Genomic DNA, 12360 nt, shown 5'->3' on the forward strand with positions numbered 1-12360 from the left:
TGCACCCTCTAGTCAAAAAACAAACTTAATTAAAAAGAAAAAAAAATCACTGAAAAATCCTCAAAAGAAAATACTAATGAGGTCCCAATTTACCACAGGCAAAAATACAGATCAAAACAGAAACAGGAAGTAAACAAAGAAAGGAAGGCAAATAGTACCTGAGACAGTGTAGAAGTCCGGTTCATCAGACCCTTGGTTCTTTTAAATCCAGGATCCCCCTCTGCTATTACGTCCATTGTCTTTTTCCCAATGAATTCTAAGGCATCCAAACCCCCACTGATAACGCTCTTTCCCTAGGAAACACATACAACCTCATTACAATAACACTGAAAAAAGACCCTGCGTGTTTTGATTACATAAAATAGTGGCTAGCAATACCAACCACTAGCAAGAATGCAGAGCAACTGAAACAATCATATACTGCCTGTGGGAATGTAAAGCAGTATAATCACTTTGAATAACTATCAGCAACTGCTATAGCTGAACAACATGAGTATCTTATGACCCAGCAACTCCACACATGGATACTTACGCAACAGAAATTGTACAGAGGTTCACCAAAAGACATACAAGAATTGCTCATAGCAGCACTATTGTAAAAGCTAAAAGGTGGAAACTGCCTCAATAGTCAACAACTCTTGAATGAATAAATGTGCCATAGTCATACAAGGGAATACAACAAAGAAAATGGAATATACCACATAAGCTACACCACAGATAAATCATACAAACATGATGAGTGAAAGAAGCTAGCTACAACAAAATACATACTGTATGATACTGTTTATCCAAAATTTATTCAGCAGGCAAAATTAATCTATGATAGCAGAAGACAGGATTGTGGTTATCTCAGCGGGCAAGAGATGGAGGCACAGATAACTGGGAGAGGGCACAGGGGAGACACCCGACATACCATCATGTCATTTCTTAGTCTCAATGTGTTCATGTCATGAAAATTCAAACTGAACACTTACGATTTAACACTTCTATATATTGGCTATACTTAAATAAAAAGTTAAAATTAAGAAATACTAGCTATCTATCCTCACATAGGAAAGATACTAAGCTTCCTATATAATCCTTTTAAAAATGTTTCTTATCACCTAAAGTTTTATAAGTATTTATCATAAACATCACATTTCCCTCTAGCTTAAAAGATACAACTATGAGAAAAATATTTTTCTAAAGCAGAGAAGTTCTTCTAGGGCCACCAAACTAAGAATTCCTCGTCCATAAAATATTACGTACATTGCCTGTTACTCTTCATGCCCTGCTCCCTCCTTTACTTCTTGTAAGAAAGTTTTCAAGTAACTCTCACTCTACCCCTAAGGTCAAAGTGAGTGATCCTCAGCAATTTGGATTCCCATAAGAGTAATTAGTACCCATGACTTTTCAAGAAAAACAGAAAGAAAGAGACAAAAACTCATTACAATCATGGAAGGAAGCACCTTGCACTTTTTACTCACTGTGCTCTGAACAGCAGTAGAGATGGTGGAGAATACCCCAAATGGCCCACTCATGGGGGAGGAGTTTTCATTCTGTTTGGCATTTGTCTCTCCTATAGGAGGGAATGGATGTGTAAATATGAAAAGACAGTCTATAAGCAGTTTTGCTTTATTAGCATCTATGTGAATTTTAAAAATTAGACCCTGCTTCCCACACACAAGGCCTTAGTGTTTTTTGTTTATTGTTTTAAACCACTGCCTATTTTAAAATGAAAGTTAAGGTAGTTTTCTTTCATTTTCATTTCAAAAATAAAATCTAGTCTTGTGAACAAATTACCTATATATACAACAAACCATACATACTATGTGATTCCATTTATATGATCTTCTGCACAAGGTAAAACCGTAGGGTCAGAAAACAGTTCAGTGGTTGCCAAGATCTGAGAACAGGTAGAGAGGAGTGACTACAAAGGGGCATGAGGGGATTTTGGGGGTGGGGGTAATGAAAATATTCTTGAATCTTGATTGTCTATACAGATACAGGAAATATTCTATATCTGTATAATCACAATAGACTGTGATTATACAGCATAACAAACAGGTCTGTATGTTTGTCAAAATACATAATACTATATACAGCTGGCCCTCCATTCCATCAATGTGGAACCTGCAGATAGAGGGCCAACTATATTATGCCATTTTACATAAAGGACCTGAGCATCTGAGGATTTTGGTATCCAAGGGGGGCTCCTGGAACCAATCCCCCACAAATACTGTGGGATGAATGTACCTAAAAATAGTCAACTTAATGTAAATTTTAACTCAACAAATCTGACTTTTTAAAATCCAGCCTATTTTAAATTTTATCCTAGAAAATTATGCTTCTTCATAGGAATCTGACATCAAAGATTAAAAAAAAAAAATCTGTTCTATTTTACTAACACTGAAATCTCTTATAGGAGATCAAAAAATAATCTATTATAGGGAGGACTTCGGCTTCCAACTATGATGGATTATCTGGTATCTGATTACCCTTCTATCATCTAGAAAACTGGACAAAATATAAGAAACAATTGTCTTCAGACACTAGACAACATACCATACAAGACTATGGTTCAGGTGAGAAGAGAAACAAAGGGAACTCTTATGATTGGCTTGCTTTCCAGAACACAACACAGGGAAGGGAAACCCAAGAAGAGCATGGCAGTCTAACTAAGTGGAAAAGACAGAGACTGGACTCCAGGGAAGCTGAAGCATCTGAAATTTGCAGGTCACAGTATAGGCAAACCTCATTTTACCGCGCTTCACTTTACTGTGCTCCACAGATACTGCATTTTTACAAACTGAAGGTTTGCACAACCCTCCCTTGTCAGATGATGGTTAGTATCTTCTAGCAATGAAGCATTTTTTAATTAAGGTATATAAGTTTTTTTAGACACGATGCTACTGCACACTTAATAGGCTAAAATATAGTATAAACATAACTTTTACATGCACTGGGAAGCCAAAAAATTCGTGTGACTTGCTTTATTGCAATATTTGCTTTACTGTAGTGGTCTGGAACTGAACCCACAGTATCTCCAAGGTCTGCCTGTACTGAAGAGGAGGAAGCTATGGAGGTAAAGAATTCTACACAGGCGTTCCCTTGAGTCTTTGACTGAATATTAAGCTGCTCATGCTTTGGAAGATTCCACGCTACTGGGCAAAGAACTACCATAGAGCTATGAACCAAAGAATGCCCAAAGCTCATTCTAGATTGAGAGACATCTGACTTTCAACCAATTAAGCAGACAGATCTAGTTAAACACCTGGAAACTAGGCAGAGACCCTATAAGGGTCAGAGGCTTAGTAGTAGAGCTAAACTAGCACCTAAGAGGAAAGGCAACTCTAGTTACCCTAAAGAGCTTAAAAACAAGCCTTAAAAAGATCAGTCTAAGTTACAAATATCTTAGCTGTCTGCCAAACAAAACTGACACCCTTTAAAAGATAACAAAATTCACTCAATAATGTAACATTCCTAACGTCCAGCAACCAATTAAAGGAATGAAAAATGTGATCTATAACCAAGAAAAAAAATTGGCCAATACAAACAGATTCAAATGACAGAGATGATAGTATTAGCAGGCAAGGACACTAAAATATGTACATAAGGATATGAGAAATGGAAGACAGAAAAAAGAAATAAATGCAATTTCTAGAGTTGAAAAATACACCTGATATTTAAAAGTCACTGAATGGACTTAACAGCATAGACACAGCAGAAGAAAAGATCAATAAACCTGAAGACACAACAAAAACTATCCAAACCGAAGTACAGAGAATAAAGGGTTAAAAAAATTAACCAAACCTCAGTGACCATGGGACAACACCAAGCTGTCTAAGTCACGTGTAACTGGAGTACCAAGGGGAAAAAGCGAGGTGCAGAAAAATCATATGAAGAAACAACAGCTGAACATTTTCCAAAGTTGACTAAATCCCATAAATCCACAAAGTACAATGTCTATCCAGCAGAATAAATACAAAGAAAACTATATCATAATCAACATTGCTGAAAAGCAGTGATAATGAGAACTTATAAAAGCAGCCAGAGAAAAGAAGCATTACATACAGAGGCACAAATGGGTAAGAATATAACTGACTTTCAAACAGAAAGAATGCAAGCCAGAACAAAATGAAATGATACTTTAAAAGTGATAAAAGGGGGAGAAAATTGTCACCCTAGAATTCTATATCCAAGAAAATATCCTCAAAAATGAAAATAAAGACATTTTCAAACAAAATTTGAGAATATTCATGGTCAGCAGACATGCACTGACAAAAAATATTAAAAGAAAATTTTAAAGCTGAAGGAAAATGTTATTAGTTGAAACTTAGATCTACACAAAGTAGTGAGTATCAGAAATGGTAATTATGTGAATAAGCATAAAAGACTTCCCCCTCCCACACACTTTCTAACATTCATGGGGTAGAAATGGGGAAAAGTTCTGGCCCTTCATATCTGGAAGTTTTGCATCTGTGGATTCAACCAACAATGAATCAAAAATATCTGGAGGGAGAAACCTTCCATAAAGTTCCAAAAAGCAAAACTTGACCAGGGAAGGTGGCAGAGTGAGTGCTCAGTGGTAGAGTGCACAACCCTAGCATGCACAAGGTCCTTGGTTCAATCCCCAGTACCTCTGTTTAAACAAACAAACAAACCTAAATTAACCTAAATAAACCTCCCCACCTTAAAAAAAAACAACTTTAATTTTCCACATGCAGGCAACCACTTACATAGAGTTTACATTGTATTTACATAGCATTTACATTGTGTTATATTAGGTAGTAGAAGCAATCTAGAGATGATTTAAAGTATACAGGAGGATCAAATACTATGCCATTTAATATAAAAGATTGAGCATCCATGTAGTTTGTGTGTATAGGGGGTGGGGGTGGGGGTCCTGGACCCAATTTCTCCTGGATACCGAGGGACCACTGTATACCAAAATGTTATTTCTGGATGGAATCAGAAGATTTTTCACTTATTTATAGCTTTCCACTTTTTTGACTAAGTTTTCTTATAATGAGCATTATTTTCAAAATGCGAAAAAGTGATTTTTTGCTTTGAAAAACAAAGATCTCCATGACAGATATCCCACTTTTCAGGCATATTTCTCCATCCATCCCTACACAAATCCTGGGCTTCTCTCTTCCCCAAATATCTCACGCCTTCTTACATTTTCTTAATTCATGCTGTTCCCTTCACCTCAAAATCCCTGCACCACAGTTTCTCCACCTGTTTAAAAACATATCCACTCTCAAGATCTAACTCAAATTTTTCTCTCATGAAAACATAAATTAATTGCTCAAAGTTCCTACGGTCCTTTGCTTGAACTTCACACTTGACTTCACCTGATTGGTACTCTGGTTAGTTCTTTCAACAATGAAAAACAGAGGGCAGGTAGCCTATGTCTAATTCATTTCCAAGTTCTTCCAACACCAAGCACTGTGCTTTACCCCAGAGAGGCAGTTTCCCCTTAATTTATTTTTCATTTCACTTGATCACTGAGGTATAGACTGTTTGCTTTATTCACCGATGTCTCCTGCACTTAGAATAGTGTCTGGCACTGAGTGGACACACAATAAAATTTTGGTGAATGAATTAATCTGTTGGACTGAGTTTAGAAAAATAATTTTCCTACAACATCTTTGAGGTCTAAATTCAGAGACAATGCTTAATTACACTAAGAAGAAAACGAGAATTTGATGTAAACACAAGCACAGAACATGCTTTATTCCTCAACCCACTAATGTATTCATTTGACATTTTCCTCCAGTTATACAAATAGCAAAGTACTGTAGTGCTCATAAGCATAACAGAACAAAGATAGAACACTCGAAGGTTAAGCCCTCAACAAATACTGCTGTGTAGTACCAGTCTGAGTCTTGGTCCATACCATTCCTTTCTTTGTATTCCCTCTATTACTGGTCTTTCCTGTTATCATCAAGTAGAGTCAAACATAGTCTTTAGATCAACACTCCATCCCTGCTCCATTCTTAAAAGATGATAAGACGATTTCCATTGGTGGCCTCTGCTTACCTCAAAGCTCTGAAAAGACACATCCCTGCTACAACATCTCAGCAGAGAGATTAACTCCCTCCTTAGGAACTTTAGAAGATGAAAGGAGTTTATTATTTAAGTTTATTCCATTCTAATTTTAGAAAGTTATCTTTCTTATAATCCTTTAAAAACTTTATTAAACTAAAATCTAAATGCATGTAACTTAAAGAGTGGTACTAGTTCTCTCCTCAAAATAAGTGTAAGCCGCAAATAAACCACCTTCTTATCCATGGTAGTCTTCAGAGACATGAAAAGAACCAACATATCCTCCCCATCTTCATTCCCCAGATTTCCAGCTTCAGTATCCATGATGCCTTCAACTTTCTTTTATAAAACTTTAGCCCTGGGTATTTCACTTTCTAGCTCACTCTTTCCATCAATATTCATTCGAGTTTTTCAATGCTCTTCTGGGGCACTGAAACACGGCTTGTGTGGTGGACAACTTTTAGGTCTTGGGGAAGTCACTGCTGTTTACTACCCAAGGCCACTTCTCCCCTTTTCCTTACCTTATAAGCCTACCTCCTGCCATGGAGGTTTATGATAATGCCCAAAACTCGCTCTCCTGGCATCTCCTGCTGCTACAGCATGAACATGAAACCCTGTTCTAGCCAATGGAATCTGAGAAATATGCTGGGAGCTACTGGGAAAACTTTTCCTCTCTTTAAAGGAAAGAGATACATGAAGAGAAATGACACTTTCCATCCACTTAATTTATGACTTTGATCACAGTTACATTAGAACACTATACTTAGAACTGTGGTATTATCTGGCAACCATAAAAAGACAACAGCAACAAAAAAATACTGTAGAGAAGCCAGTGCAGAACTCTGACACCAAAGAGCCACAAAACTAACTCTGGAATAGCCTACTTCTGGAGTTCTTTAAAATGAGTAAAAAAACCTCACTTTTAATCACATACTCTGTTACTTGAAGCCACAGCATCTGATGCAGGTGACACTAAGAACAGTGTCCTCAAGTCATATACACAGTCCTCTGCAGTCACACTATATAATAGGATCTTGTCTCCTGGCCATTGCTGACACATGGACACGTGACCCAAGTTTAGGCTGAGTTAATTCTCTGCTCTGGGAATTTAGAAATGGAAATAAATGATGCCAATAAGTCTCTGATGGATACTTACACCAGGACTCACTATAGAGCTGAAGTGGGGGACAATAAGCAGAGAAAGTCAGGAGGCTCTGAGAGGAGAATAATACAGATGAGCAGAGAGAAGCAAGAATGGGAGACAATAAAGTCCCTGAGGGATGGAGAAAGCAAACTCAGGCCCTAAAAAGCTTTCTATTTTCTGGTCCCAGCCCTCTTGATCCATGGGCATAACTCTTCCCTTTTTGGCTTAAGTGAGAGTAGGATTCTACTTGATCAAAGCAGGCCTCCAGAATTAAACTTCACCTTCACAATAATCCAAACACAAAAATACACCCCCAAAACTAACACATTAAAATATTTTTTTCATGTCACAATAGATTCAAGTTTAGTTAACACTTACTGGGCTCTCACTCAACTGTGCTAAGCACAATGCTGGGCAATTTTTACATTCCACGTTCATAGCTTTATTTATTTATTGTTTACAACAGTCCTTTGAGATATAAAATACGATCCCATTTCATAGATGAGGAAAGCGAAGTGAAGAGACATCTGAGTGGTTAAAGGACATAGACCTCTGTCAGCCAAAGATTCTAAATCCCCTATCTCACCAGTCCCATGATGCCCTGAATATCAGACATTCAGTAAGTATCTACTGAAAAATGAGCTTAACTTTTCCATCAATCTATAACTCTGGTCCTAACACTTTCATATACTGACCTGTTGCATACTGAACTTCAGTTGAAATTTCACTGGGACTAGGGATTCCAAGGGAAGTCTCTGCCTTCTCAATGACATTTGAAATACCTTGTCCTAATGAGAATAACAACATTTTTATATTTGAATATCATTTGCTACTACTTACCAAAAGTGAAGAAACAAATCAAAAATCAAATCTGCAGATTTTAAAGTTCATGACAGCCACAAGACACATTATTTTAACCATATATAACTAATCTTTGGGAGTGTACCCTTATCCAAAAAAAAAAAAAAAGAAAAGATTATCACCAAAGAATATTTTTATATTAACAATTTCTAAATATCAATCTTCTAATGAGAAAATGCTACAAACTCTAGTGGCAGTATAAAGTCACTGATCATTATAATGCATTCTCAAACTATAAAGGCTTTGAGTAAGTATGGAAGAGAAAAGATTAACAACGGTGGGGGCTGCTTCAGTTACCACTGGAGTCACAAATCTGTAGCAAAATACACACAAAAATTAATGACTGATGTCCTTACCTACTGTGGCTACTGTGGCTGAGGCTGAAGAGAGTAAGGACTTGCCCCAACTGCCCCAATAGCCCCATCCAGTCTGGGGTACATCTTTCGAAACAGTCTCCTATTTTCCCCCGTAGCCAGAAAAACAAAAGGCAAAGGAAAAATAAAAATTAGAGGAAAACAAAGAGTGTACATACAAGGTAAATAATTACTGACCAAAAAAATATGTGAACAAATACGTATTTGTTTGGCTAAAGAAAGGTACTGCTTGACTGACAGACATATGTTACCTGCATGTATATAAGCATCACATAGCAAAGGCAATTACTCATAAAAGCATTTACAGAACTGACAAAATTGTGTTTTCTGGTTATAAAAGGAAAGAAATAGAAACAACTGCAAGTTGATATTGATTCCAAATTCCTTTTAACCCTGATACTTTTCAGTCTCAATGTTTTAACAGATTCTCTACCGTGCCTGCAGCCTGTGATGCCTGAACAGAAGGAATTTCTGGAGTCTCGAGGTCACTGGGAGGTTTGGACTCTGGTCTTCTCCGAGTAGAAGCTACAGGTTCTGATTTACTCTCTGGCTTGGTACTTTTGTCAACAGACTCAAAATTCTTGGCTGGCTCACAGTTCTCATCTTCAACGGTGGGGGCTGCTTCAGTTACCACTGGAGTCTCAATATCATCTTTATCCGACATGATTAGGTCATTGCCTGGTAAAATAAAAGCCCCCCACCAAAAAAATTAATAATGTAGGTTTTTTTGGTGTAAGTTATTTGTTTAAACTTTTTTAGATCATCGTAGATTCACATGCAGGTTTAAGAAATAATACAGAGCCCTAATATACTCTTTACTCAGTTTCCACAAGGTAACCATTTGTGCAACTATAGTGCATCACAACTAGGATATGGATAAAATCCAACCTTATTCAGATTTCAGGAGTTTTACATGCACTCATTTGTGCTTGTGTAATTAGTTCTATGAAATTTTACCACATGCAGATTCATGTGACCATTACTACAATCAGGATACAGAACAATTCAATTACAAAGATCCCTTGTGTTATATATTTTTAGACACATTCCACCTTCCTCCTAAACCCATAGCAACCACTGATATTCTCCATCTATATAATTTTGTAATTTCAAGATGTTGTATAAATGCAATCATACAGCATGTAACCTTTTGAGATTAACTTTTTTCAGTTAGCATTAAGTTCCTCAAGATCCACCCAAGTTATTTTGGTTATCAGTAGTTTCTCCCTTTTTATTGCTGATTAGTGTTCCTTGGTGTGGATGTATCTCAGCTGTTTAACCATTTACGTGCTGAAGGATGTCTGGGCTGTTTCTAGTTTAGGGCTACTACAAATGAAATGGCTGTGAACATTCCTACAGAGGGTTTTATGGGAATATAAATTCTCATTTCCCTGAAATAAATGACCACGGTGCAATTGACAGAACTTGTTTAATTTTATAAGAAACTGCCATACTCTTTTCCAAAGTAGCTGTACCATTTTACATTCCCACCAGCAATGTAAGAGTGATCAAGTTTTTCTTCATTTTTATAAGCATTTGGCAGTGTTATTTTTTTATGTGAACTACTGTAATAGGTGTGTTAGGATATCTTACTATGGCTTTAAGGTGCTTTAAGGTGCATTTCTCTGGCTATGGCTAGATGGTTATAGCTATCTATAATTGCTAATGATTTTGAACATCTTTTCATGTGCTTATTTGTCATCTGTATGTTCTCTTCAGGGAAATAGCTATTTGGATATTTTGCTCATTTTCTAATTGAAATTTTTTTTAACTGTTGAGTCTTGAGAGCTCTTTTTACATTCTAGATTCAAGTCCTTTGTCAAATATGTGATGTAAATATTTTATCCCAGTTTGTAGCTTATCTTTTCATCCTCTTCAAAGGGTTTTCCACAGAGCGAAAGTTTTTAACTTCAATGAGGTCCAATTTATCAACTTTTCCTTTAATTGACTATCATTTAAAGAAACATATTAGTCATGAATCATTCCTACTTCAATTTTTCAAAGAGAAAATTATGAAATTTAAGCTATGAGAATAAGACTGACATCAGACCAGCTTGTGAATAGCAATGTTAACCAATTCAATTCTTTCCAGAAGTACAGCTCTTTGGCAATTAAAGCCAAGATACTACTGGTGTTTTTACAAAGAGCAGATGCTGGTTTCCAGGATAACCAAATATTGCTGGGAAGAAATAAATACATCTCACACATACATACATACATACATATATACACATGCCCATCCAGACTATGGGTATGTATAAGCACATATTCTGTACCATATACTAAGTGCAGAATTAGACCCAATCCATCACAACGTTTCTAACCTACTAGAAGAGAGAGACATATTAACAACTAAGGCAGCCTGGAAGTAGGACTATAATTGAGGTACACACAAAATGTTAAAAGAACAGAGAGGAAGGAAAAGTCTAGATCAGGAAATAACATTTATGGACTTTAAATATCTGAAATGAGCATATAATAGTGACCACAAACTGGAATTCTGAGTCCAAATTTAGCCTACAGATGTTTTTATTTGGGCTGTAGAGTGTTTAAACTTTTTTTAAAAAACTAATTGCTAACATTTAAAAATCAGACTTCATATACACATATAACTTCCAATTTCTCTTGTAAAATTGAAAGATCTGGCAACGCTGGGCCCACATTCAACTTGGTAGTAACTAGCTCATGCCAAATAGTTGCTGGGATCTTTTAGACAGGGTAGTGTTCTGTAGTTCCCCATAGTCTCCACCTAAATCCACCTGCCTTATTTATGTCACCTGATTAGCCCCTGTGGGCATCTGAGCTTGCAACACCTGCTTTAAAGGGCTCTTAGAATTTTGACATATGAAGATGCCAATGAGAAAACTGAAGGGTGTGGCAACATGTGGGAAAGCTCAAAGGTCTGAGGTTTGACAGCATGGAATACGGACAGACAAGAGGAGTAATTAAAATGGCAAGGAGAATAATAAGGAGGCATAAGGCTAGAAAAGTGGGTTTATATAACACCATGGATCCTAGACCATACGGTGTATGATATACATACATTATACATTTCCAAAACACATAGAAAAAAACAATCTAGATACAACTACCCATTGACATACAAATCAACTCCGATGTACTCACTTATTTACTCGCATTTTTTGAGTACCTATTACATACCAAGCTCTGGCGATTGAGAACTAATTTAAGACAATTTCCTAGCCATTTACTATAGAGGCCTAATAAGAAAGATTACACAATTCTCACACAAAGTTCAGTACATGTTTTGTGTAGTTGAATAAATACGCGCTTTTTAAAAAAATAACTTCTCGCTCTCCTTATGCTGTCTTCAAGTTACAAGCTACCATCATCATCGTAAGTTATACATAATATAATAAATAATAATATAAAGGGCTCTGGAATTAAACTGACTTTCTCCCAATTCCGTACTGCCGAGATTGTGGGAAGTTAGTTCACCTATCTGCGTCTCCGTTTCCCCATCTGGAAAATGCGGTGAGTAATGCCTACTTGCCAGAGGTCCTAAAAAGACGAAACGACACGGTGGATGTGAGGGGTTTGAAACTGAGCCAGGCACATAACCGCTCACGGGTATCAGCTGCTGTTGGTACGAAGTGGTCGTTCGTTTCGTTACTCTCGTTATTAATAAAACGGTATGTCTCCACACAAAGAAAATCCACTCTCCCTTCTTTCCAATTACACGAACAGGTGCCAAAGGGGAAATCTGGTGTAAACGCGCGCTCCTAAGTTTCTGACGCTGACGGCGACATGAATTCCTCACACAAGCGTAGCACTTCAATAACCAAAGCGCTTCCGTAGCCTCAGCGTCCACCGCGAGGCGCCCGCCGCCCAGCCCGGGGCAAATGCCTCCCCTTCCTCGGCGACCCCTGGACCCCGCACCCAGCCCGCCTCCTCAGGGGAAGCCCCTCGTCCAACCGGCCGCCACCCTCA

At 37.3% G+C, this 12360-nt stretch overlaps 1 protein-coding gene across 5 annotated transcripts in view; it reads right to left on the reverse strand.

Moving 5' to 3' along the window:
* Positions 1-12360, reverse strand: part of FAM114A2 (family with sequence similarity 114 member A2) — a 33786-nt gene that overhangs the window by 21359 nt on the left and 67 nt on the right. For 2 of the 5 annotated variants that reach the window (XM_074360968.1, XM_074360964.1), the window contains exons 1-6: positions 11824-12355; positions 8843-9087; positions 8392-8491; positions 7870-7962; positions 1467-1558; positions 159-293 (exon numbers count right to left, since the gene is read on the reverse strand). In XM_074360968.1, the coding sequence (XP_074217069.1) occupies positions 159-293; positions 1467-1558; positions 7870-7962; positions 8392-8491; positions 8843-9073 (651 nt within the window). In that variant the 5' untranslated portion in view covers positions 9074-9087; positions 11824-12355. Of the gene's footprint in view, positions 1-158; positions 294-1466; positions 1559-7869; positions 7963-8391; positions 8492-8842; positions 9088-11823; positions 12356-12360 lie in introns of those variants that run through there. The other 3 variants (XM_074360966.1, XM_074360967.1, XM_074360965.1) reach the window with 3 other exon arrangements.

The sequence above is a fragment of the Camelus bactrianus genome, chromosome 3 (genome assembly GCF_048773025.1).
Source record: "Camelus bactrianus isolate YW-2024 breed Bactrian camel chromosome 3, ASM4877302v1, whole genome shotgun sequence".
In the NCBI taxonomy this organism is placed as follows: Eukaryota; Metazoa; Chordata; class Mammalia; order Artiodactyla; family Camelidae; genus Camelus; species Camelus bactrianus.